Below are 27,492 nucleotides of genomic sequence, written 5' to 3' on the forward strand. Positions count from 1 at the left end.
TTTTTAACATTCTTAACTGTCATAGGTGTAATAACATGTTCCCTATTCACTTTGTCACTTTAGTCGTATGGCACGAAGCAGCTGGGACAGACAGCTTTCAGACACAGTTCCTCCATGCAGGGGCGTGGGGGGGCTCCAGCACCCCTCGCGACTCTTGTGAGGATAAAACGGATCAGAAAATGGATGGATGGATGGATGGACTATCTTAGGTAGTAAAAATGTCATTCATGTGTGTTAGCTTAGCCCGTTGCTGTGCTTTAGCTTTGGATGCTGCAGTATTTTACTCCACAGTCTTTCACTTTGTTCTTGCGTCAGTGGCGTACAAAGTTATTTTTTCTAATTTTAGCAAGCTAATTTTCTGTAAAATTGTGTCCCCCATGGCCTCGTTTCATTTGTGAAATTGTGATTCATTTTCCCTAATGGCTTATTGGGCAGTTACATCAGACCCCGATGAATTCGGCCTAGCGACAAGCGGCAGAAGCCGAGCTATTCCGGAAATCTACGCCACTGCATCTGCCAGATAGCTGAATGCCGTTTTATATTTTAAATATCTACTTTGTGTGAATTTTTTTTTTGTTGTTGTCTAACTTTCCTCCTTGTTATCACAAAGATGCTGTTTGTGTGTCTTGAACAGCAACAAGAGTCCCACCGCAGCTGTATGGGTTACGCACGTTGATTTATTATGCATGGGAATGTGCTGAGTCAGGGCAACTCTCTGGAAGATGGGGGAAACAAGAACGAGAGTAAGATAAATGTCATTTTGAAGTACGTCAGACCGAAAAGATGATTTTCTTTTACCCCACCGTTAAATCATTTTTAGACACAGAGGGTTTGTCTTCTCAGGCACGTTTAACCGTGGCGTCTCTATATGCTATTAATCTACAGGACTTATTTTACTACTCTGTGATGACTAGATCATGACTCATCATCCCTTGTTGTCTTATTTGGTTGTTTCGCTAAAAGTTGGTCATCCATGACCTCAAAGCCAAGATTGTAAGGTTGGATCCTGACCCTGACTGTATGTGGTTATGTGCACAGTTTTTGTTTCTGTTTTCATTCAGCTACTAATTGAGACACTAACTGTGTGCTTTCTCTTCTGTTTTCTTCTTTCCCTTAGTGCCGGCTCCCTTCCTTGCCTTTTCTTCCGCTGAATCCTCGGTGGCATCGTCCCCCCAGGTCAGAAAAGCACATCTCCTGCCCCGGGAGACGGGAGACTTGAGAAAACGAGAGTGACGGCAGACATCCAGACGCAACACAAGCAGGGCGAGAGTGAGAAAAGGGCAGTGGGCCATCTGTGCTCGGTCCCCTGCTATTTTGCAGCTGCGTCAGAGTCAGCAAGTACTTCTCAGCTGCCTTGGGAAGAGGAGATAAAGGATTTCTTCCAGCGTTTCATCGCACAAGCACGAGCCAAGTCCTGAGCCATGCTGAAGCCTTGCTGGCAGCGGATGAGGCCCGTGGGGGCTACTTCTGTGGAGGGAAGGGTGATAGCCCAGTTGGATGTTCCCTTTGTCGCCGTCCTGCCTGGATGTCATTAGTGGATAACGAGCTGCCGCAAGAGAGGAAGTGGAGGAGCAGCCTGTGGAGCCAGGAGGAAGAACCTTGCAGCTGTTGTTAAGAGGCCCTGAGATCTTGTGTCTCTCCTTTGCAACGGGACTTTCTGAAGGATTCAATGCAAAAGAATCTGTGAAACATCTGTGAAATTTTGACAAGACGTTTAATTTTTCCTGGAAGATGATGCTACTATGATTTTTTTTTTTTTTTTTTGGTATATGTCATTAGTGGATAACGAGCTGCCGCAAGAGAGGAAGTGGAGGAGCAGCCTGTGGAGCCAGGAGGAAGAACCTTGCAGCTGTTGTTAAGAGGCCCTGAGATCTTGTGTCTCTCCTTTGCAACGGGACTTTCTGAAGGATTCAATGCAAAAGAATCTGTGAAACATCTGTGAAATTTTGACAAGACGTTTAATTTTTCCTGGAAGATGATGCTACTATGATTTTTTTTTTTTTTTTTGGTATGATCTATGCCCTGACGGATTAGTTTGGTGACATTGGTCACCATGGCAGCAGCCTACCGTGTGGTGGTGAGCAGTGTGAGCTGCTACAACAGCGTGGTAGTGGACCGGCGCACCCACTCTCACGCTGTGCACTATTGTTCGGGCCCGTGTAGAGCGCTCTCCCAGGGGCTGGAATGTTCTGTGGCCCATCACGGCACCTGCTCCGAGCTGCTGGCCACACCGGACTCGCCCTACCCCGACCTGAATGGCCTGTCCGGACACTCCAGGTGCATGACAACCCAACAGATTCCTCACCACGGTAAAACGAATGGCACCATTGACACGGGTTATAACTGCGGTGCTCTGGAGAGGGCAGGGAGCAATGGTAATTTGTTTATTGGGGAAGAGAGCAACATGTGGCGGGGAAAGAAGATCCTCACTGGCGGAGGGTCAACGGGTAACCTGAGCTGCGGTACCTACGGTAGCCTCAAAGACATCACCGAAGAGGCCATCAATCTGGCCAGCGGGAAGCTCAAAGAGTTTTCCTTCGACAAGCTTCGGCTCTCCTCCTCCAGCCATGTCACCTTCCGGAAAGGCCGCAAGGTCCGTCCTGACTCGTTCAGCCGTCGCTCCACCGATCTGGAGATTATCTACGGCCATTTCGGCTCCAACGTCTCCAGTAACGGCACGACAAGCAGCATCGCCACTGTCCCCAATGATGAGAACGCCCCACCGCTTTTTGAGACGAAACAGAAGGGCAGTTCCAGCTCCCCGTCGGCTATTACGAAAGTAAATGGTTCAAGCGGCAGCGGGTCACTGGACCAAAGTATGAACACTCTGGCCTCCCTTTATCGCAACACTCTAGGGGACGAGAACCTGATTGCTCGTCTGCTGGAGAAAACTTGGGGAGAGGCAGCTGCCGGGGGTGCCGGAGGGGAGGACATCCGCGCCTGCCTCGACATCCTGCTCAAATGCTCAGAAGACCTGAAGAAATGCACCGACATCATCAAGCAGTGCATCCGACGCAAGGGCGGCGGAGGACCGCAGGACGGAGGGGCCAGTCCCGACAGCGTGTACCGAGCCTTGATGACCAGACTGAGCATGTATCTAAAGAGACTACCTCTGGAGCTGGAAGGGCTCGGAAACGGCGGGCAGGGTGGACAGGGCACGCCCGGGAGTGGACATGGCGATCTGATGGAACTGGTCAACAGTCTCCACTCGCTCCAACAAACGCCCTTCTCACCGATATTTGGCAGTGAGCAGCCTCCTCGTTATGAAGACGTGGTGCAGTCGCCTCCCAACCCAAAGATGACTCCTAATTCTGCGTCATCCACTCCTCACATATCCGTCCAGAGCGCCCCATCCAAAGCCCTCACCAATGGACTACAGCATTTGCAACCTCCATCATCCATCACGCATCACAATCTATCTCCCTCTCCTGTTACGAGTTCCCCTTCCAATCGGTCTCCGACAAACTCTCCGTCCCGTCTTCGAGTCTCCCCTACCCCTCCGTACAGCCACACCCCTCCAGCGTCCCCCATGGAGGCACTGTACATTGAGGAGGAAGATGTAGACACGGGTAAGATGTCTGAACAGATCACTCAAAATACATCCCAGAACAAAGACTTATCAAGTAAATCTGTGCATATATCTCAATCAGACTCTACCAGCATTGTCTTCAACTCGACGAGACCTTCTCCCAACACCCTGGCGCACAGAAACGATGACATTGACAAACTGCTCATGGATCTGGAGAATCTGTCTCAGAGTATGAGCAACCACAGAAATACTGAGCCTCCACTTCCGGTCAAGACCCGCAAGCGAGGAGGCAGCGGTCTGGTGATTGCGTCCACCGAAGCGCAGACTCAACCCAAAATGTCCCAGTTCCAAGTCACAACCCCTGCGAGCCACCTAGCCATGAACGGCACCAGTTCCAAAGCCCCTCAGGGAGAAAACCGCAATGCTGTAGCTGGTGAGGAGCAGGAAGACGGCGCGTTGCTGTTGCGAATCTTGGAGAGCATTGAGAGTTTTGCCCAGGAGCTGGTGGACTCGGGGGCAGGGAGCTCTGGGAGCTCTGAGAGGAACAGCGGGAAGGAACGGGAGGTGATGAAGCTCCTTCAAGGCACGCTGGCCTCCACTGGTAGGCCTGACACCCCCGTTGTGAGTTCGACTGGACAAAATGCACCGGCAGCCTGTTCAACGGAAACCGTTCCGGCAGTAACTGTTCCGGCCATACCGCCAAAGCTCTCTGCCCGAACACCTTCGGCGACAGCGGCTCTCGCGCAAAAAACTGCAGCTGAAGAGGTATGCACGGCTACATCGGCGCTTCTGCCTACACCTGAGGTTGCTTCCGCATCTGTGCCTACACCCGCGACACCGGAAGCAAAAGACGGCCTTTCCGAAGCCCCTCCGATCCATCCCAAAGCCACCCCTGCAACAGTCAGCTTGCATTCCCTTGCGCATCCTGCCCAGCTAGGGAATGACGCTGCTCCCAAAGTGCCGCCCGCCAGGTCCAGTCCACCTGTGGTAGCGGGAAGAGATCTGGCTGTTACCATCAGGGACATTCCGGTTCTGAGAGACACGGGTTCTACCCTGCTCATCCAGCAGACTCCTGAAGTGATCAGGGTAGGCTCCATTCCTTTGTTTTCCTTGCTCGGTTTGCCGTCTCTATCCGTTATAACTTTTTGGGAGAAAAGGGCATAATCTTAAGAAATTAAATTTGTTTGGTTTTTTGGGGGAAAAAATATCTTTTTTTTGAGAGCAAAAATAATTACATGCCCATAATTATAAATGATTTTCATTGAATGTGAGCCGCAATAGCATAGCACGGGCATGCAAATGTCTACAAATAGGATCTTTGCAACAGTGCCGCTGTTCTTCATTTGCCTGATAAACATGTCAAGTTGAAATAGCCTGCAGGGCTTGTTTTTTTTCTTTAGTTTTTTTTTTTTTTTTTACGATGGCTATGGCACAACAGGATCGTTGACTATAAGTGATAGTTTGTAATGAATGGCGGCCGTAAACGGCCGTGCAGCCCGTCTGCGCTTTGGCTCACTCAACAGAATGAGTGTGAGGGGTGCCTTGAAATATAAATTTTGGGGGGGGGGACAGGGGATGAAGCCATCCTATTTATTTGTTTAGTTAAAAAAAATCTGGTCACCGCACTGTGCCGCCTCATGTCCTGTTGATTTGAAAAGCGCCTATTTTTGAGGTTGCCATGGTTACCGAGAGCCAGAACTCAGCAATAACAGTACCTGAGCACGTCATTAGAGAAAACCGATTCCTTTCCCATTCTGATCATAAGAGAACCCGTTCCAGGACTCTCGGCTTGGGGCTTTTACTTGTGAAACAATTGTAGAAATACTGGAAATGGGCTCTTAGAATTGTTTCTTGAACAAATAGAATTGGAAAAGCTTGTTTCGATCCTAAAATATTGATTTAATAAGGTCAACTATGTCATGTCAAATGTATATCTTGATAACGTAAATCCTCAAGCTGATGCTGCCTCACACTTTGGAATCGATTGTCCTTTGGCCTGACTGTGACTGAGCAGGGACCAGTCCAGGGTGCGTCCCGTGTCCCTCGTTCACCTCCAGTCAAGGAGTCAGCCTGCAATGAGCCAACACTTCATCGCAGCCATTGGCCCGCGCTCTTCCAGTATTTTGGGCACGTTGAGTAACTCTTGTTGCCGTGTGGGGGTTGGGGGGGTGTTGGTGAAAAAAATGCGGCAGCTTCGCGGGCAGTTGTCTGTTGGCACCACCGATAGTGTTAACTGTGTGCTTAGCCTCCCCCCCTAGTGGGCGGATGCAAGGGGGGGGGCACCTAAATCTGTCACCCCCACCACCCCCCGCGTACTATGGCATCCCGCTAACAGACTCGCTGTCGCCTCAGTGTAAATGGACCTACGCGTGTGTGAATGTGCAGGGGTTTTTTTTTCCCCCCCGCCCCTTTTGTTACCATGCATGTTGTCGAGTCCTGTTCTGTTAAAATTAAAAACACGCATTTGAATTGTAGCTTCTCTGTGCATATAGTTGCTCCACTCTGGTTAGATCATTGCTTTTAGATATGATATGTTGTTTTCCCGGCTGAGCCGAATTGAAGTGAAATGACTGAATGAGGTCATTGCGCAATCTTAAAGCAAGACAGACATTTTCTTTGCAATAATGTCGTACGTGACCCCATGAATGTAAACTATAAACTATGATATCATTCTGCTTCGTATTTGGTTTGTGCAATAGGAATTTATCCGTATTCATCAATCTGAGGAGGCGGCGCCATTTAGTCGTGTACCTCATCTGATGTCACCGTGCCCTCGAGCTCGCATTGCAAACGTCACATCTCACCTGCTTTCCGGGTATCTTCTGGTCACATGACATTCGCAATCCGAACCCGAAGGCACTTTGCCTTCAATTTCATGGATACAAGGACATCAAACTTGAAATGATCGACCTGCAACCAGCTGAAAAAGTGGACCAGAAATGCGGTCGTCTTCTGTGTCGCATCATCATTTTTATCGTGTGTGTGGAACATGCAGTCAGCTATCAACTCGAATTAAAAAGGATGACAGTGGACACCTGTATACTCGCAGTTCCGCATGGAAGGATTAGCATATATGCCATTTTTTTCTCAATTTTTTGGTTTTTATTTATATTTCTTTCCGATTTTGTTGTTTTATCAGCATTTTTGGAAGATTGTGGGGTGGGGGGGTGATGAATGTTGCCTTCAATGTTGATGTTTGACATCGGTGCTTGTGACGCGTGTTTTGAGCGACTTCTCCAAAAAAATGTTCATCATCTTGAAATTTAGAATTCCATTCAAAAAAAAAACAACTTTGTGGTTTAAAAACAAATTTAAATGAAAGACTCATTATTTCCTCGTAATTTGTAGCATTGAAGCATCCAATTTCTCCTTAGTACCGCGATGCGATCAAGCAAAGCTGCGCTACTGGATGTCACAGCCAGATTTTAATGAAGAGCATCCCTGACACCCAAGAGCAACTGTGGGAATTATATTAATATTCCTCTCGGCCCCGCTCGCACATTAAAGTGTCTGTCGAGCTGCAAACAAAGCTCAGACGGAATGTTGTGTGCACTTAATAGGCCACTTTTTAACCGCACGGGACTAGAGCCTGCCGCGGTGTCGTGGTCCTCACTTAGCGCTGAGCTCCACCTGTCAAATGGCAGCCACATGCGACGTAAAATTCGAGGCGGGCTCGTCTGCCGGCCCACCTCGGCGGGAGATCGTAAGCGGAGTCGTCGAAATCCGTGTCGCTATGTGCCCGCGTTTCACATTCGTGCTTTATAGGAGGGAATCGAAGAAGAGGGCTTTTAACAGCGTAGTGGTTCACATAGCTGATTTAAGTGCGGCCCTGTTGGCTGTGACCCTGAATTGGATTAGCATACGGGGAAATGGATGCACGGAGGGCATATGTCCAGATTTAAGATCGGATATATAGTGGCGCCTGTGCGTTTCAACGCAGGCAAAAGTGATGTAAGATTAGCTCCAGCCTCAGCTGACGTTCTGATGGCTTCAATTCCAGCTCCGGCCTCCCTGTGTGGAGTTTGCATGTTCTCCCCGGGCACGCGCGGGTTTTCTCCGGGTACTCCGGTTTCCTCCCACATTCCAAAAACATGCATGACAGGCTGATTGAACACTCCAAATTGTCCCGAGGTGTGAGTGTGAGCGTGGATGGCTGTTTGTCTCTGTGTGCCCTGCGATTGGCAGGCAACCGGTTCAGGGTGTCCCCTGCCTACTGCCCGAAGACGGCTGGGATAGGCTCCAGCACCCCCCGCGCAACCATTTGTGAGGATAAAGCGGATCAGAAAATGGATGGATGGCTATAAATGAATAATTATTTTATTTATTTGATTTGATATATTTTTTAGACCGCCAACCACCAGGGGGCGAACGCATGGTTTAGCCTTCATTAAGCTGCCAAAATAACAAGCAAAGGCACTTGCTTGTCATTTAGGGCAGCTTACTGTTTAGCTAACATAATGAATAATTATAAAAGTTGTGATTAAAATATTGATCAAAATAATTGTGATGATCGTTTTGACCATAACTGCGTAAAAATGTTTGCTTATTTGTTACTCTGCAAATGATATCAACGACAACTCCGTACAGCTAAATCGCGAAGATGCACATGAACATTTTAAAAATAAATACATTCGATAATACAATACATTCAACACACTTGATCATGCTGTGGCTAATCAATAATAAGAAATATCAAATATCTGTGAGTGATAGGACGCTAAAAGACATTTGACCATTTTCCAGCTTCTCTTTTTCCATCCCGTCCGTTTTATCCTGCCAGTCAACTGTTGACAGCTCAGAGAGAAGCCCGCTGCGTTTTGGCACAAAGGATTTCTTGGGAAGGGGATGAAAGGGGAGCTTAGGAAAAGTATGCAGATGCGAAGGTAATAACTGTCTGTCAGAGAGAACACGAGGAGAGGATTTGCACAAAAACACTTTAAACACGCGGAGGGACAAGTTGAGGGTGGGGGGAGGCGAGGATATTAACGGGTGGGGTCGACGCAGATTCCGGGGGCGGGGGGGCTTTCCAGTACTATACAGTTGTTGACTCTGCTTCGCTGGAGAATGACATCACTCCTCCTACAGGAAATAAGGTCACAGCAGGAACGCGTGCCAAGTGGGGGAAGACGCTTGTTTAGACTTCATGCGCAAGTAAAGGTCCAACAAAAGTGCTTTGAAACGGGCTTTCCCTATCTATCTATTTATATCTATATATAGATGTAAAAAAATTAAAAAAATACCCACAAGGACAAAGGAAACCTGACCTCCTGCCTCTTTTCCAATATGGGTCACACTATCCAAAGTGGAGGTGAAACACTTGGCAGCGAACGCTCCGCTCATATTGGTAGCCGTTAAGCCGCTGACATCATCGCCCGGACCGCCGCTCCCACTGCAGCCCGGGACGTCCTCCAGACGGCTGTTCCCACTTTAGCGTCAAACTTTTTTTTTTTTTTCTTCTTTAAAGCGAGTCACCTTTTCATCTGGAAGCTTTTAACTCGGCTGGAGGCTGTGTCACCATGGCAACCAGCAAAACATGTTTTGGAGCATCCGAGGTCGGGGGTGAGGCTAAACGGGACTCCCCCACTCCACAGTGATGGCAGGATGGCGGGACTCCCTCCGAAGAGCACGGAGGGGGGCTGTTTTGGGAAAGGGGTGGTGCTCAATCATATTTTACGATCCCCCCCACAATGAAGAAGCATAACAAGCAAGGTTATGGTTATACAACCAAAATATTTGAGCTGATTTGCATTTGGCTGTCCTTTTCCACCGTGTTACAGCCTGTCTTGCTTGTGACTCACTCGTCAATGAAATCGCAAGCCATATTCATGGATACTAAACACGAACATAAAAACAAGAAAGACTCAAATAAAATATTAAAAAAAAAAAAAGTTACAAATACCACAGGTGGCATGTGGGCCCCCTCTAGTGGTATGCCATAGATCACTGAATTAAATGTTCAACTTTTTTTTTCTGATCCAGTGCAGCACATTTACCAAGCACAGTTCTGTTGTATTTAACTTTGTGGTTGAATACAACAGAACTGTAATTAGCATTGACTAATTCCTCTTTCTTTTTTTTTCAAACATTTCTTTAGCTACACGTTTAACTTGACTTTTGTGTCCAATATTTTTTCATTGAATCATTATCCGAGTACTTTTAATTTTCAAGTATTTAAGCACAGTGGCAATGTTCAAACTGTGTATATTAATTTTTTGCAATGTATTTTAGTGTATTTTATAGTCATTACGGTGCCGCTTTTTAGGTGGTGCTGGATGAAAAATAAGAAAAGAAACAGAGAACCACTGTCATAAGCAGCGCAGAACTGTTTCTTTTTTCAGTCAGAATTGTTATATTTAGTCATCAATATTATTTTTCAAACAAGTGTAATAATATTCATCATTTCCATTCTTTAATGCACTTTTTTCATGTCCTTATTCTTTTGAAATTGAAAAGGAACACTTCAAAACATGGCCAGAGTTTGTCAGGGCCACCAGTAAGGTTCTCAGTCCCAAGGAGGGATCTGCTGCCCTCTAGTGTGGTTTTCAAAGCTTATCGGTTTGATCTTTTGCGCCATCGAGTGGAAGTTTAGCTCATGAATAACAAAAAAAAAAAAAAAAAAAATCCATTTTTTTTTTTTTAAATCATGCGCTCCAAAAATAATCCATCTAATATGTAGACAGTTTGGGAAAATCTTCATGAAATCTGATAAAATACTTTAGGTGAAGTAGATTAATCTCTTTTCCTGGCTTTAGGGTGAACTCACTTCCACTAAACCTTAAAATAGCAACTGAGAAAATGAAAGCTTTACCCCCCTGTGATGGCCAAGTGTGTGGTTGTTGAGAGAAAGCGAGCTCAGTTTGGATTGTTTGGGTCATCCCAAGATGGAAAACAACTGATGGATGTTAATGTGATCCAATTTCAGACTTGTATATTATGCTGTACCTCGATAAGGTTTTTTTTTTTTTTTTTTGGTGGGGAGGGGGTTGGACAATGTCTGCTTCCCAACAGATATTTTTGATTTGTGTTTCGTATAAAAATAACTCCGAGTAATACATCCAAATATATCAAGGTGGTTAGTTCAACGAGCATGTGAAAAATCAAGTGTTGCCAGCAAGTAACATCCGCAGATGTTGTCGTCACATTGTCACCATTCTCACATGTCCATAACTCGGATTCAAGCTCTGAAGTCGGAAGCTCGGTCATGTGACTCAAACGATAGCTGCTCAGCTACATTTGGACTCTGCACGCGATTAGCGTGTGCGACATTTCTTCCTTACGGCTAATATTTCGAGTTGACCTCAAAACAAAGCGGAGCTCCCAGGTTTAGGTTGCACTGCGTTAAAGAAACAATCCTCTAGATTTGGAATGATGGCCCAACCAGCAGTTTTGGTTGAACTTTGAGGGCTTATTAAAGCGTTCAAGTCGAGACTTTAATACAGGATGTGGAAAATCTTTGCCTTGGTGACTCGCAGGCAACAACCGCAACAAATCTCTTTGATGACTTTAGCATTTCCTGAGCGTGTTTCCGATCCATTTGCGCCAACGTCTGAAGAAACTATCAGTCTGTCCTTCATCTCCCCAATGGGCCGTCCAGCTTTGCTCTGTCTGGCTCTCTCGAAAGCCAAACATAACCTGTATGATGTCATTGTAACTGCAAAGACAGAATCATTTTGACCTTGAATCACTTCTTTCGTTTTTTTTTTTTTTTTTTTTTTGCGCTTGATGTCATTGTGTTGAAATGGGATCTTCAAAAATTCACTAATAGTCAAAATAACCACACAAAAATTACGAAATGTTAAGACTCGTTTTTTTTCACGAGGTAGCGTCGATGATCTGTCTTGTATACGTGCTTGGAATTTGGCAGCAAAATTTCTGAGACGTCCGTATTTGAAGTAGCCCCAGAAATGACCAAAATGATGCCAAAATTGATGTTTTAACCAAAATGGCAGACTTACTGTATGATTTTTTTGTGGGTCTACTCATGCTAGGTGTGGCTACTAAATTTCATGTTGCTAAAACAAACTAGTCTGGGGCCAAAAACTCCCCCAAAACATTCTAAAGCAGGGGTCCCCAACCGCCGGTCCGCGGACCGGTACCGGTCCGCAGGGCATTTGGTACCGGGCCGCACAGAAAGAACTTGCCTTATTTCTGTTTTATTTATTTCGGAACACGAAAGATGTTTTATTTTGAAAAATTACCGGATTCTCTTTTACATCCGTCTGTGTCACGCTTGACTCACGTCAAGCCACACTTCTCGGTCACGTGACCAATGACGCTTAAAAACAAAACACTAAAGCCCGCAAAATGAGTAAAAATGCTGCTTGGAGATCACAAATGACAGCGGCCTTAAAAGTACGTTCGAAACAACTGGATCAAAGTTATGGCTGAATACTCTGAGATCGCCACATTCGCACTGTTGCTATTTCCGACATCCTGCCTGTGTGAGGTGGGGAGTTTCTGCAGCAACGGCGACTAAAACAAAATTACGAAGTAGACTGGAATATAAACCACACACTTGAGGTGTCATTGTCTCCTATTACCCCGAGATGGGACTGTCTGATTGCAGAAAATCAAGCTCGGGGCTGTGGTGAGTCGTCATTTTCATGCACTTTGAATTTGCGTTGTATCGTATTTTGAAGGCATTAAACATTACCAGAGCGATAAGAGTGTTGCGACCAGATTAGACGCTACTTGTGTTTATTATTATATTTCGAAAACACCACAGTTTTCATGCAGCTCATACCATATTATTTTGTTGTATTAATTCGCCACACCTTAAATGCCGGTCCCTGAAAATATTGTCTGACTTTAACCGGTCCGTGGGGCAAAAAAGGTTGGGGACCCCTGTTCTAAAGGATACAATCAATTGAAAATGACATTTCGGTACAAAGTGGTTGTCTCTTTTTGGGCATGCGTTCTTGATGTCTTTTTTTTTTTTTTTTTTTTTTTTGTGGGTCTACTCATGTCAGACAAACTTTTGCTACCAAATTTCTTGTTGTTGAGAGAAACGGGCTTCAGGAGCTACAAAGTTCATATTGGTGCATGAAATTACCCTAAAGTGGACATTTGAACCAAAATGGCAGACTTCCTGTGTGTTTCCAGGCATGACTTTTAGGCTTTTTTTGTGGGTTTAATCATGATAGGCATGGCATCTAAATTTCATGTTGCTAATTTCAAACTGTCTTTGGGGGCTGATTTTCTAAGAACATAAAAACGGGTATTTAGAATCAAAATTCCTAACTTTTTTTGGGCATGAGTTCTTGAGACCTTTTTGTGAATCTGCTTTATGACTTAACTTGACTACCAAATTCCATGTTGTTAAGTCAGTTTGTTTTATTTGTGATAGAAACGGCGACTAAATTTTGTTTTGGTATGGGAAATCATTCTCAGGGTGAGAATTTCTAAGAACGTTCAAAGGCTGCTAGAGTTGTAGCAAAATCGCTGACTTGAGACTTTTTTTTTATTGTGTTCTACTCATGATAAACTTGGCTACCAAACTTTTGCGTTGCTAAGTGAAACAGGCTTTGGGGTCTAAATTCTTATTTTGATCTCCGAGGTCCAACACAGTCAATTTTTGGGGCCACGCTTGCGTCCCCTATCAGGTGTGAATTTGGAGCTGCCTGCAAAAAGTTTTTGCAATCGGGAACACCCTCAAAATGGCATCGTAAACCTATGAAAAAATGATTCTGGCAATTACCAATGCTGCAGATTTTTCTCAAGGTGGTCCAAAAAGAAACTTTGTCGTTGACTGAGCGTACCATGCCTGGAATCTGCCTAGCACCCCAAGCAGAAATAAACATGCAATGGAGATGCGATGTGTATGCGGATCATTTTGCAAACAGCCGCTGGCAAGAGTTGCTCCTAGCAGGTGTTTGAGGAAGTCGCTTTGTACACGCTATTCTCCGCGGAGACGTCGTTCCTGGGAAGTGGCGTGCACACATTCAGCGTCACAGTTGGCGCTGCGGGACAGCTGGAACCCCCCCAGGCTCCCTCTTCGAACCACTTATCTTCCCATCATGCCTTCATTGGACCGACTTGCCTGTTGCCGTAGCGCGGCGGGAAAAGGGGACGTGCTCTGCAAAAGGCACACCTGTTATCTTTATTCCCCTTTCCTGGTTCACTTGTCCTTCTGTGACCCACGGCCGGTACACAAAACACGATTTCTGAATGGATTGTTTTCCCCCTTTGTTTATAGAAAACAACAATGACATTTTTCATGACCGCCCCCCGCCCCCTCACCGTTAAAATAGCTATCAAGTTATCTCGCCATCTTACTATCAAGCTATCAATTGTGTATTTTTAAGTACCTCTCCTAGCGGCTCCAACACCATAACAAAGACAACGGCGCTTTAATATGGTCCCGATGTTAACGCTTAAATGTGCAGCAGAGACTGCAGATCAAAAATAAAGTGCGCGAATGGTAGGAGAAACACATAAAATGGGGTTGGTTTGTAGAAATAAGAAACTTACAGCCAATTTTTTTAATGTAACAAGGCACCACAAAACAAATCTAAAGTGCGTGAAATTATATATATCTCACCAGAACGCAAAATCGAGAGCCACTTGCCTCAACTTGTGCAGAGCGGGCCTGGAGCGTGGGACACTGGACCTTTCTCCCGTTATCAAGAAACTTTCCAAATATCTCTACTTTTTTTTTTCTTTCTTTTTTTTGACTCTTTTTGCTAGCTTGTGAGTTGACTGGTTTTATATTAGCGTTGCACGAACGAGACAATAAGCATCTTGTTCTGTTTTAGCCACTCCTCCCTGCTATTTTATGACCTCTGAAAAGTGTACTCGGATCACCCAAGCACTTACTTGTAGTCTTTTGCGATAACGTTAGCCGCTTAGCTTAGCAATTAGCATGGCTTCTTCGTCTTTCTCTCTGTTAATGCTTGGAAAAAAAATTGTTTGGTCGCAGAAGGGGAAAAACTAAGGGGGGAAAAAAAATCTTAATCGTGATTATATACCAGATAGTAAAATGTGTATTTGATTGACTGTTATAATTGCTAAAAGTGAATTTATAAAAAATGTATTCTATGAATTACAGTAATGTGTTGGGGCCTTGCCACATTGTATTGGTTAAGGAAAACACTGTTAGGCATATTTATGATAATGTCAGTAGAGTAACGTGCGCAGCAATTCCAACAGGCACATTTTAATAACAAACGAGTCGACGTAACATCCTCTTTGCATGGCGCTCGTCTGTTGATCGTCACAAGATACAGTGATTAATGTTTCCTCTTCAGCACATCAGGAAAAGTGTGTTTGTGTGCGTGTCCTGCTGTGTGTGTGTGAGTGTGTGTGTGGAATCGGTATGCGACTTTGGCTTCAGTACAGAGTGGAGTTGATCCAAAGAATTCAGCAGGGGTGCACACAGCCGAGTTCCTCTATGAACAGGATATGGAAAAATCACGAGCACATATGAAGTATTAAAAAACGAATAATAATAATAATATAATGCTAACAAACAAAGACTGAGTTTTTCGGGACAACAACACCTGGATAGTTATTTCTTTGTAATTGTAGGTGCTGATTACGACCACTAGAGGGCGCCATATTCCCCACTGACACCATTTGAGGAAAACGAAAAGAAAAAGGGGAAAAAAAAAGGTGTTTATTCCAGGAGCAGATTGCGAGAAGCTTGCTTTCCTTATGGAATGTGCAAACAGCTGGAGACATTTGCAACAGTTTGGGCCAAACAATGGCCACTTTATTAGGTACTCCTGCGAAATCTCATGGAATCTAAATTCAAGAAACCAAAAAAACCCCCCCCCCCAAAAAAAACGTGTCTTTACAAAGGTAATAATGGTCAGAGAGGTGTTTATTTTTTACTCTGTTGGAAGTCTCGTGTCGACACTGTTGTCCACCTCAAATAATACATATATTGTTAAATAAGACATTCATCTCAATATAGATAGGGTCTATATGTATTTAGAATTACTTTCTATATATGACAGTTTTTGTAAATATTTCCAGTACAGTGTTATATTCTCAAAAATTGCCTCTGTAGTATATCCATAAAAATGCTCATCATGATGAGTGAGGCACCAGTTCAACACAGGGTATGTTAAATTTTCAGGACCGGGTGACAAACTTCCTGGAACTCGACCGAAGTGTCAATTGCTGATTCATCACGCCGTCCCAAAATTACCTCTTTGGAAATAGTTCCTCCTTGATTGCCCCGCCCACTCACAAGCAAGCGCCCTTTGCTGAATGTGGTGGTGGTAGTGGGGGGGGGGGGGGGGTGTAAAACGCCACCCCGCCCCTTCTTCACCGGTAAACTGTGTAAATCCGTGTTGACCGACTCCGGTAAGGCTCATGTTTCTCAGTGCGCTTGGTTCCGAGCCCAGCTTGTGGAGCGGCAGGCTCTAGTTAGAGAGGCTGCGTGAGCGGGGGGGACACCGCAGGGTTTGCTAGCCCCTGGATAGTGGATCATGCTCGGGTGGTCTTCTTACGCAGGAACCTTGCATGCTGGATTACCACCACAGTGTCTGGAGGAGAAGGTTCTGGGCTACTTTCTGGATCTTTTTGTGGGATCTCTAACCGGACATTGGCGGGCGGGGGAGTTTTGGCGTGCGGAGACCCCCAAACATGATGATCAAGGAGACGTCGTTGCGCCGGGACCCCGACCTGAGGGGTGAATTGGCCTTTCTGGCGCGGGGCTGTGACTTTGTCTTGCCGTCGCGCTTCAAGAAAAGACTCAAGTCTTTTCAGCAACAGCAGCAGCAGCAGCAACAGCAGCAGGTCAGTTTGTGCAAGCGGCGGCGATTGGCAACGCCGCAAGGTAGCAGCACGGAAAACGCGAATCACTCAAATATGTTGTATTTGTATTGCTTTTCTCACATAGGACATGCCGGGAATGACAAACTATTCTGAGGCAGATACCAGCAGGGTATTAATAGACGGGAGGCGCAGAAATAGAGTGATAGAATGAATGCAGAGGATAAGGTGGGAGGGGGGGGGTCAGTGACAGCTGTCAGGCTCAATACAGGCACTGTGCAAAATGGCCACCGCATGCTAACAACTTCCTGTGTTGTTGTTTTGGGGTATGAAGCGGAGACGTTTCCACGGCTGGACAATTCATGAAAATGGAATTTTGATTTGGGATTTTACCAAAGTACCCCCGAATGCACCTTGATACTTTGATTGTGTCCTCCTTTTGTGCATCCTTTAAATTGTGTAATGACACTCCTAGTTGGACTTGACTAAAACTAAACGCGTGACGATAAATGAATAAATAATCGTTTTTATTCATTGTGATTTCAATGTCAAAACAAAATCAACCAATGTTCCCGGTGATTAGCGCCGGGGTCACCAACGTGGTGCCCGCCGCGGCCACCAGGTAGCCCGCATGAGTAGCCCGTGGGCCTGTTCTCAAAAATAGCTCACCATTGATGGGACATTGTGATTTTCTCGTCATCTTGCAGCGATAACCATTGTTGCCATGACATCATGTGGAATTGCGATTTCGGTTTCAAAACAAAACAAAACAAAAAAAACGCGATACATCCTTCCTCCCAAATAAAAAGTGCTATATCCACCTGTTGCCTAATGTTTTGTACATGTAGCCTATCCACCTATATGTAGCGTAAATATTCCGATTTTTGGGGGCGTGACCAGAATAGTCAGTCTTTGTTCATTTCAAGATGGCCGACTTCTGAAGCGGGCCGCCTTTTAGGCATTTCGCTTCACACGCGGCCTCAGCGCTGCTCCGTTCGGTGTCCGTCGTCGCTTTCAGAGTTTTCGATGCGGCTGTTCAAAATTTCACTCATCTGTAATTTGAAGGGCAAGGTTAGAAGTTGAGTTTGAATTGATATCACAGTGTTTAGGGATCATATTTGTTGGGATGAAATTATTTATACTGTTCGGAATTTCCTACACGAGCTCCCCAGGGCAAATGCCCTGCTTGGAATTCCTTCTCCCCGGTTCTTGGAATGTTTCTCGCTGACGATGTATCCAACGGAAATCCCAAAACGCTCAACTTTTCTTTTGAGTCTTAATTACAACAAATAGGCAGTACAAACGTGACGGTCACGTCAGAACATACCCGGAGCCAAAGAACACAACTGGAAAAAAAATGTTCCGAGAACAGCGATTGCAATTTCTCACGACATCATCCTCCGCGTTTCACTTCAGGTCCAGTCCAAAGCGGAGAAGAAACCCGGCACGCCGCCACCGGCGCCTGCTCAGGCGTCCGCCGTCTCGCACGCGCCCTCGCAACGCTCACCCAGCCCACCCCCAGCTGCTCCGGTGATCATCATCCCGTCTCCTCCTCCTCCTCCTCCTCCTGCCATCAACATTCCCAGGTTCTACTACCCACGTGGGCTACCTGCCGCGGGCCCGCCAGCCAACCACGACGCGGCCATCGCCGCCATCGAAGCGGCCTTTGCTGAATTTGAGGAGGAGAAGGCCGATATTTACGAGATGAGCAAGGTCGCGAAGGTAACAGATTTGTGTGATTAAAAAAAAAAAAAAAAAAAAAAAAAAAAGCCCAAGATAAATCAACAAAGCATTTTTAATCAGTTACACTGCAAAACTGGGAAAAAAAATTTGTTGGACGGCGGTTTTCCCTGCAGGCGTGCGAGTGTCCGCTGTACTGGAAGGCGGCCATGTTCTACGGGGCCGGCGGCGAAAGAACGGGCTTCGTCTCGGTTCACTCCTTCGTCGCCACCTGGAGGAAGTAGGTTGCATTTGCCGCCGGTCTGGATTGAAGTTCGAAAAATGTTAAAAAAAACGCTTGGCCGCTCCTGCAGGTTGCTGCACGGTTGCCACGACGACGCCTCACGGTTTATTCACCTGCTCGCCAAACCCGGCTGTCAATATCTGGAGCAGGAGGACTTCATTCCTCTTCTGCAGGTCAAATTGCTTTCCTCGGCGTTACTTTGTTCCATTTTCATTTCATACATTGGCATTTTCGACAAAATGTAATTGAGTATATACATTTTTTTATGTTATTTTATTTTTTTTTACATTTATATCTTAGTTACAAAGCTTTACATTGTTGCAATATTACTTCATCAAATGTCATTTTCTTTTATTTTAATTTGATACTTTTTTTCATATGTTTTGTTTTTTTACAATTTACCATGATTTTGTTGTTTTATTTTATGACTAATAGATGTAATTATTTTTTTTCATGATTATTTTATGAGCTTTTTAAAATACATTTTATTGTATACATTTTAGTTTATCATATGTATTATATTTGACCAGTATTGACATGAAAACATATTTTTTTGTAATTTATTTTGGTTGATTGTACGTTAAGTCCTACTCTGCTCTGAAAGAATCTCTCAAATAGGTGTTTTGATGACATAATCAAATATGTGAAATCCATCTGTGTCCTCATTTAGTCACAACAAAACTATTTGTCCTGTTTTGTTTTAGGACATCGTGGACACGCATCCCGGACTCACGTTTCTGAAGGATGCGCCCGAGTTTCATTCTCGCTACATCACAACGGTAATTAAAAAAAAAAACACTCTTTAGATCAGGGGTGTCAAACTCATTTCACATGGTGGGCCACATACGGCCTCGGTAGATGTCAAGTGGGCCGGACCATTAAAATGATACAATACTTTGCTATAAATAACCAAAACAATATGTCTTTCCTTTGTTTTGGTATAAAGAAGCACAAGAACATTAGGAAAATGTTGAAATTTAATGAACATATCTTTTACAAAACATTTCATGAAGCACCTTACATTTCCTTCGACAAATGTGCAATTTACTTTTATCATTCACATATATGCATTGCAACTGATCCCACTGATTGTACAAACTTTAACAAGTAATTGGTCAAACATACGGCCCGCGGGCCGGATCCGGCCCGCAAAGGAGTTTAATCCGGCCCGCGAGATGATTATGTAAAGCAGGGGTGTCAAATATTAATTCTGTGTCTTTAATGCATTTTTTTCACTTTTACATTATCCTGCGGCCCGCAAGTAGGTTCAATCAGGCCCGCAGGATAATGTAAAAGTGAAAAAAATGCATTAAAGACACAGAATTAATATTTGACACCCCTGCTTTACATAATCATCTCGCGGGCCGGATTAAACTCCTTTGCGGGCCGGATCCGGCCCGCGGGCCGTATGTTTGACACCCCTGCTTTAGATTATATTTGAAAAACTGCAACATAACCGTCACGCGTGTGCGGTCTGCAAATGCAGCTTTGAAATCCATCACGGAAACTGATGGCCAGCACAGCCTTGTATGCAGCAAATCCCCCCCCCGACCCCGCAATGTCCTCTGTGGCCCTTTCCATGCCCATATTAGGACACTTCCTTCCGTGGAGTCCAGCTCACCGGTTTTATTTTGCCGTCCGTGACACATTAGCCGCATGCTACAAGAACCAGGAAGTGGCTCAGCGTCACATTGTTGAACTTGAACTTCCCTCGTGCAGTCAAGCGCACGCGCGTATTTTAAAATGGATTTATTATCGTGCACATTTTGTCTTTCTCAAAATCAAAAAATAATTTCAAATAAAGATAATTAAAAAATGTAATTTTTATTTTTTTTTAACACAGGTACCCTGAATTTAAAAAAAAAATGAAAATAATTTACATGAATTCAAGTGTTTCTCGTACTCAAGCATAATCGTCCTTGGCGACTGTCCCGGCAGGTCATCCAACGGATCTTCTACGTGGTGAACCGCTCGTGGACAGGCCGCGTTTCCATGACGGAGCTGCGGCGCAGCAACTTCCTGCAGACGCTGGCGCTGCTGGAGGAGGAAGACGACATCAACCAGATCACCGACTACTTCTCCTACGAGCACTTCTACGTCATCTACTGCAAGTTCTGGGAGCTGGACAGCGACCACGACCTCTACATCGATCACAAGGACCTGGCCCGATACAATGACCACGGTGAGGGCGCCAGACAATTTGAACCGGAAAAATGGTGGCGCGTCAAAGCTTTTGTCTTGAAACGTTTGTGAGCTGCGCAGGTGAGGCGTTAAGGAACATTTTAACATGATGATGTCGTGACTAAACGCGTACATTATTTTCCCAAGGTTTTAGCTCATTCGATTTTTCAGATGTTTTGCCCAATGTTTTTTTTCATGACTTTTTACCTTTTTATTTCTATTTTTATAACCAGATTCTTTTACAAAAGGAAGTATTTTGTTCTATTTTCGCGATTTTCCACGATTAATTTTATTTTCCTCACGCTTGGGGGCAAAAATGAGCTTTATTTTCCAGAATTTTTTTTTTCACACGAATTTGATTTTCTACTTTTTTCATGATGTAATTTTTCTGACTTTTTGCACAATTTCTTGTAATGGATTCATGACTTTTTCCTTTGATTCCTTTTTTTTTAAACAAATGTAAGTTTCCCGATTTTTTTTTCCTTTAAAAAAAAAAACGATTTTATGTGTGAATTTTTTTCTGACTTTTTGCTCAAATTTGACCTGACCTGTTCTCCTTCTTGACCAGTCTTAACCGTCATCCAGTTGATTTAACCATCTGCACCATGACTTCAGCCCAGCCAGACCCCAGACCTAAATACGATGTGATTTTATATGACGAGGCCTAATTAGTCATGCATATCCAACTCAGCAGAAACAAAATGGCCGCCTTTGTTGACATGCGACACCTTCCCCTATCCTCCCTTTAGCGTCCTCCAACAGAATCATCGAGAGGTTGTTCTCGGGCGCCGTGACACGGTAAGCGCTCAACGCGCAAATGGACCCGAGTGAGCCCAATCGTCCGTTTTAAACTGGCCGTGTGATTGGTCGCCAGGGGCAACGCCGTGCAGAGGGAAGGTCGCATGAGCTACGCTGAGTTTGTCTGGTTTCTCATCTCTGAAGAGGACAAGAAAAATCCCACGAGGTGAGAAATCAAACCCCAGTGCCGATGCGCCAAAGTCACCCGAAAGCTGTAATTTGCCCTCGCTGTTTCCCCCGCCAGCATCGAGTACTGGTTCCGCTGCATGGACGTGGACGGCGACGGCGTCCTGTCCATGTTCGAGTTGGAGTACTTCTACGAAGAGCAGTGCGAGCGCATGGAGCGAATGGGCATCGAACCGCTGCCCTTCCAAGACTTGCTGTGCCAAATGCTCGACTTGGTCAAACCGGAGAGCTCAGGTCGATACCAGCAAAGACGCATTTCCTCAGCCGCGCCCGCTTCACGTAACACACAACGTTTTTTTTTTTCCTCTCAGGCAAAATTACGCTGGGTGACCTGAAGCGATGCCGCATGGCTCACATCTTCTTCGACACGTTCTTCAACCTGGAGAAATACTTGGACCACGAACAGAGAGACCCCTTTGCTGTGCACAAGGTGGGCACAAAGCACGGGACTCAAGTGTGCTGAAAATGGATCGGAAATTGGACATGAAATGACAAAAGCCTCCCCACGTGCCAGAGAAAAAGTACCGGTAGAAGCCTTTCAATGCTTTGACTGGACAGCGGCAGATAAGAAAACCTTTATTTGTCTCACAGTGGAGAAATTCCCAATTTACAGCAGCAAAATTATGAAAGGGAGAAAGTAGAAGACAAAAAGTATATAAATAGAAATATTTGCCGGCATGTTCATCCCAGTGGAAATTTACAGCTAACTGGGGGATGCAAACCTCGCCCCCGGACATTGTCATTCATGACTGCTAACATTTACATTTATTTATTTTTTTTGTCAATGATAAGTAGACCCACAAAAAAAGTCTCAAGAAGCCAGGAAGTCAGCCATTTTGGTTCTAAGTGCCCATTTTAGCTTGGTGGCACACTTCAGATGCTTTCAAAAATACAGAAGCTTAACTTTGACTTGGCAACTTGAACTTCGTGCATCACGCCACATCTATCATGAGTAGACCCACAAAAAAATAGCCGTGTCCTAAAAGAAGTCAGCCATTTCAGTTCAAAGTGCCCATTTTGGCTCGAGGATTGTTTTAAGCCCGTTTGACTCTGCAACATGAAAATTTGTATGAATGTCTATCAAGAGTAGACCCACAAAAAAGTCTGAAGAACCCATCCCTGAAACAGGAAGTCAGCCATTTTGGTTCGAAGTGTCATACTAGACAGACGGACGCGGAGATTCAATCCAGCTCAGTAGTTACGGGACTGTCAATTCTCTGTCCCTCATTTTATTCTCGTGATTAATCATCCGATCACTCTATATTCTCTTGTCAAAACTTGTGTGGCCCTACCAGGACCTCGACAGTGATGGTCCCGAGCCGTCCGACTGGGATAAATATGCCTCGGAGGAATACGAGATACTGGTGGCGGAGGAGACTGCCAATGAGCAGATACACGAAGGGTACCAAAAATAATCTTCTTTTCCATTCATTCAAAGCGTTTGCGTCGCTCGCTAACGCGCTCCAATGTGATTCCAGATCTTTTGAGGAGGACTATGACGTGGACGATCTCCAGGTTCCGGCTGAGATCGGGAATAAGATAGAAAAACTGGTCATCTCAGATCTGACAGCGTGAAAAAAGTGGATTGCCTTTTTCTAAATTGTTGGATGGATGCACAGTTGGAACGGACATCAAAAAGAATAAGGACATCCGTTTTATGATGATGCCTCATTTATTTATTTTTTTTTTATTTGTGGTGAGGATAGACTCATGTGCACGTGTGGACGTGCATCTCACAACAAAGCGGATGAGTGAGACATTGTTTGATAAGCTCTTAAAGGAACACAGCACACTAAAAATAGCTCCACAGAAGAGTAATTTCATTTTGGGGTGGGGGGGGGGTTCATTTGTTGGATCAAACTTTATGACTATCATGCGCAAAGACAATCACATTACATGGAAAAGAAACACATACACAGTTGACTCATTTTGAAATCCAAATCCCTGGAAGTTGGGGAAATTGCAATTTTTTAAAACTGTTTGAAAAAATTGGGAGGAAAAGTTTGTAGCAGGGCAAGCTTCAGATTTTTTTTGGGGTGGTGTGGGGGGGAATGCGTCACCTTAAAAGATTGCAAACCATCTCGTCACAAAAATTATATATTTTTGTTTTTTTACATTTCCCCCCCCCCCAAATCTTTAAAGTCTGCTATTAAAAAAAAAAAAAAAAACTCACCAAAATCTGTTGCCGTGCAAAAATTTTGAAATAAAAATACAACCCTACAAAGATGTGGATTTTTTTTTTGGGGGGGGGGGGGGGGGCCAAAAACATCTTTAAAATGCTTTTAATCCAAAACACTATTATCTGAAAAAAAAATAAAAATTCTGATCTAAACATTAAATGTACATCCTCTCTCTCTCTCTCTCTCTCTCTCGCTCTTTCACACACACACACACACACACACACACACACACACACACACACACACACACACACACACACACACACACACACACACGAGAAACCAGACCTCTCACATACACACATGAGAAACCAGCTGCTTGGCTGTTTCCCAACCGAAAATGTCAAAAAAGACAACAAAAACCCCAAACAGGAGAATTTGTCAGTGTCTACTTTTTATTGATAGAAAGATAAAGTAGAACTTCTGCTATCTAGAGGAAGAGCATTTAAATGTTCTGCCTGTCACTATATGTTGCTGACATTGGTTGCTCAACAAAGATACATCATTTGTAGAATCTGAATTTCTGGACCAATTACGTCACATTGGAAAATGCTACTTAACATTTGGAAAAGCGCCTCCGTGTGGCCACTGCGTGTTCCTACAAGCATCACCCCCCCAAAAAAGTCCGTCAAATCCTTCCAGGTTGCGTGTCGAGTCACTTGCCAATCGTTGCTCAAAAAAAAAAAAAAAAAAAGTGACGAGCTTGTGTCGCTCTCTGGGAGAGTTGCCTTCGATTTGCCACCCACTGCATGTCGCAACATTTGTAATCAGAACGCAAACACACGTATAGGTCATCTTGTTCTGTTCATGCGTCGCTATCTGAAGATGTCATCAAGAATGAACCACTGCGCGTCTGGCAAACATTGGAGATGATACTGTGGTACCTCCTGACTGATTTGTTGGCATGTAAAAAAAATAGTAATCGTCAGATATGGCCATCAGGAAAGTTTTAACGGTACAGCAATGTTAGAGGAACATTTCAAGTGTCACTTGAGTGTAAAACAATGTTTTGTCAAACTTTGTGATGTGAAAAGGATTTGGCTGTGAGACAGATTGCAGCTAAAATTAGCATTTTAGCACTAGTTTCGACTATTTTTGCGAAAGTTTTTGTATAAATGAATGTTTTTCAATTTTTTTGCATGGTTTTTCGATTTTGGGGTTTCTTTATTTTGTCCCCTAAAGCAAAAATGTTTCAGGTCAAGTAAAAAAATGCAATGCTGAAAGTTTTGCTCAAATTTTTGCATGAATATTTTTTGGGGTTTGTTTTGGGAGATTTTTCTAAAATGAATTTATTAAAAAAAAAAAAATAGAACTGCCAAGATTTTTCCTCATAATTTTTGCAACTCCTGTGCGACTTTAGGCTTGCATTCGTTTGCATTTTTTTTCTTTCCTTGAAATTTTTCCCTCGTTTTTTGCATGACTTTGGAAACATTTTTCAATAGTGTATAACTAAATAAAAATGTTTCTATGGTTATGCGGTGTCTTTAGTGAGGTTTTGTTTTTTTTCTTTTGTAATTTTGCAATATTCCAGAATATTTCAGCAAAAAAAATGTTTTAAAAAAATCACTTTTGCAAAGCTTGATAGATTTCCCGTGAAAATATTACAAAGATGTAAACACTCATTGTCAATAGTTTTTTTTCTAGAAAATTTGCCCAAAACATGCTTTTTTTTCTCAACATTTTTGCACGACTTTAGAGATCCATTTACAAATTCTGAGGTTCCTCTGTCCACATAAGCATTTTTTTCACCGAAGATGCTGTTTCTTTTACATTGTTTTTGTTTTTGTTTGTTGCCAAAGAAATACATTTCAACATTTTTAATTCTTTATTAAGCTCTTCTTTGCAACTACATTTTATGAGGTGCACCTGCATAGCCTTCATGTAGCTAACAGAAATATTAGAGAGAGCTCTCGGTGTATTACGCAAACAGCTTTTAAAAATATATATATTTAATATTGTGCAGGTGACCTGAAATCTGTGCCCAATGAGTATCAAGTACGTTAACTCTAGTTTCAATTTAACGTCCACAAATGAACACGCCATGTGTGTAAATAATATGCCTTTTGTAACAGTTCCAATGCTCAACATGACACAATGCAGCTAATATAAAACAACAACAAAAAACTTATTGTTAGGTTGCAAAAAAAAAAAGGAATTGACGTGTGATTGATTTGTTTAGAGAGTGTGTGTGTCCCTTTTTGTAGCTACATAGCCACTGTAAATGTGCCTGGCTGTGTCTTTTATTGAGCTGTATCAATATTATTATAGTAATAATAAGAGTAACGAGAAGCCATTGTAAATGGTTGTTTTTTTTTTTTTTTTGACATGCTTTTAATTGCAGTGCCACTGTGTGGCTCGGGTTCAATTGTGTTCGGTGTGTGCGTTTGTGTGTGTAACTGACAATCATTACGACTCCCAACACACAAACACACATTGTCTTGGGTGCCTGTCCATCCACAGTTGTGTAAAGCCAGGCTGGGACTTTTATTCTGAAACTACTTTGAGAGGAAGTGAGTAGGTTTTTATTTTGGACGAGCTTCCTCTCTTCAGGTTTTGTGCAACAAGAATGTTTCTTGCCAACCTTTCTTTCTGTTTCCCTGTTTATTTTCTGGCATCGGCTGTTTGGTCTGAAGCTTGAAATGTTCAAATAAAGGCGTTATCAAATGAAAGACTACATTTCAAAATGTTGAATGAAAAGAAGCGGAGAGCAAAAGTAATGGCAGCAGCAGTTCCACCGCAGCTTGAGGTTCAAATGCTGTGTGGTGGCACAGAATTACAAAAGTAAACATTTTTCAAAACATGTAAAAAATAAAAATAAAAAAAAGAGAAATTCTACATTAAAAAAGGCCAAAAAAAATGTAAGTTTTGTGAGATGTTTCTCGATTGATGCAAATTTTTTTTTGGGGGGGGGGGGGGGCAGCAGAATTTAAAGATTTTTTTTTGCGTGAAATCTTTGGTGTTATTTTGAAGATTTTTTTAAAATATTTCTGCACTGTTCCATTTTTTTAAAAACAAAGACAATCATTTTTAACACCGAGAGATTTTTTCTCAAATCATTTACCGGTATTTTCATAATTTCACACTGCTACGGATTTTTTTATTGTTGTTTAAAAATCTTATTTGTTGTGAGGTTTTTTTTTTAGAAAAAAAAAACATCTGACATTTTTTATAATCTGTTTTTCATGACAAAATGGTTTACCATTTTTTAATTTTTGCCAAACTACAGATTGTTAAGTTTTTGAAAATCTTTTTTTGTTTATTTTAAACTAATATTTGCGCAATATTTGCCAGTTCATTGGTTTTACTGGAATAAGGTCAACCAAACAAATTTAGATTGTTTGTGTGTGTGTGTGTGTGTGTGTGTGTGTGTGTGTGTGTGTGTGTGTGCGTGCGTGTGTGTGCGTGTGTGCACACGCGCGTGCGCTTGAGTCACTCCACACCAGCTTCTCCGGCCGTTTCTGTGGCAAAGTCGCCCAAGCACCAGGACAGGAAGTGGTAAGCGTGGCACATTGTTGCTTGTTCTCCCCACAGTCGTCACATTCACCCACTTCCTGCTCTCACACAAACACACCCAGTGACAAGCCAGCCAAGGACATTCCGCCTTTGGGGGTGTGGGGGCGGGGGGTTTGGGTTGCGAGGGGGCAGTTTGTTCTCTGTTATGGGTGACGCTGTTTAGAGGAATTCCGAGAGGAAGTTTTGGGGGTGATTCATCTCAGATGAAGTGTTTTCAAGAGTAATTCATGAGAAATTGAAGGGGAAAATGAAGCATAATGTGTGTTTGTGTGTGTGTGTGTATGTGTGTGTGTGTGTGTGTGTGTGTATAAAATGTTCTTTATAGAGATGATTAAGTGTTTTCAAGAGTAATTCATGAGAAATTGAAGGGGAAAATGAAGAATAATGCGTGTGTGTGTGTGCGTGTGTGTGTGTGTGTGTGT

At 43.7% G+C, this 27,492-nt stretch overlaps 1 protein-coding gene across 3 annotated transcripts; it reads left to right on the forward strand.

Moving 5' to 3' along the window:
- Nucleotides 1–1,775: 1,775 nt before the first annotated feature.
- Nucleotides 1,776–23,265, forward strand: ppp2r3a (protein phosphatase 2, regulatory subunit B'', alpha). 3 transcript variants are annotated; one of them, XM_019872613.1, is made up of 13 exons: nucleotides 1,776–3,569; nucleotides 3,651–4,615; nucleotides 17,666–17,971; nucleotides 18,106–18,209; nucleotides 18,283–18,385; nucleotides 18,917–18,991; nucleotides 20,151–20,394; nucleotides 21,143–21,191; nucleotides 21,268–21,357; nucleotides 21,436–21,611; nucleotides 21,689–21,807; nucleotides 22,673–22,779; nucleotides 22,856–23,265. In XM_019872613.1, the coding sequence occupies exons 1-13, from the start codon at nucleotides 2,054–2,056 to the stop codon at nucleotides 22,950–22,952; spliced, it is 3,951 nt and encodes a 1,316-aa protein (XP_019728172.1). In that variant the 5' UTR covers nucleotides 1,776–2,053; the 3' UTR covers nucleotides 22,953–23,265. The 3 variants fall into 3 exon arrangements, with proteins under 3 accessions (XP_019728172.1, XP_019728171.1, XP_019728173.1); XM_019872612.1 differs by having other exon boundaries at nucleotides 1,776–4,615; XM_019872614.1 differs by lacking the exons at nucleotides 1,776–3,569; nucleotides 3,651–4,615 and adding an exon at nucleotides 15,797–16,273.
- The last annotated feature ends 4,227 nt before the right edge of the window (nucleotides 23,266–27,492 follow it).

This window comes from Hippocampus comes, unplaced genomic scaffold (assembly GCF_001891065.2).
Source record: "Hippocampus comes isolate QL1 unplaced genomic scaffold, H_comes_QL1_v1.1 scaffold92, whole genome shotgun sequence".
In the NCBI taxonomy this organism is placed as follows: Eukaryota; Metazoa; Chordata; class Actinopteri; order Syngnathiformes; family Syngnathidae; genus Hippocampus; species Hippocampus comes.

Bases quoted from the DNA above. Each gene is read 5' to 3' on its own strand.
- ppp2r3a (XM_019872612.1), top strand. From the start codon at position 2,054: ATGGCAGCAGCCTACCGTGTGGTGGTGAGCAGTGTGAGCTGCTACAAC. The intron at 17,972-18,105 runs GTAACAGATTTG...TTTTCCCTGCAG, and splicing joins AGATGAGCAAGGTCGCGAAG to GCGTGCGAGTGTCCGCTGTA. The intron at 21,612-21,688 runs GTCGATACCAGC...TTTTCCTCTCAG, and splicing joins GGTCAAACCGGAGAGCTCAG to GCAAAATTACGCTGGGTGAC.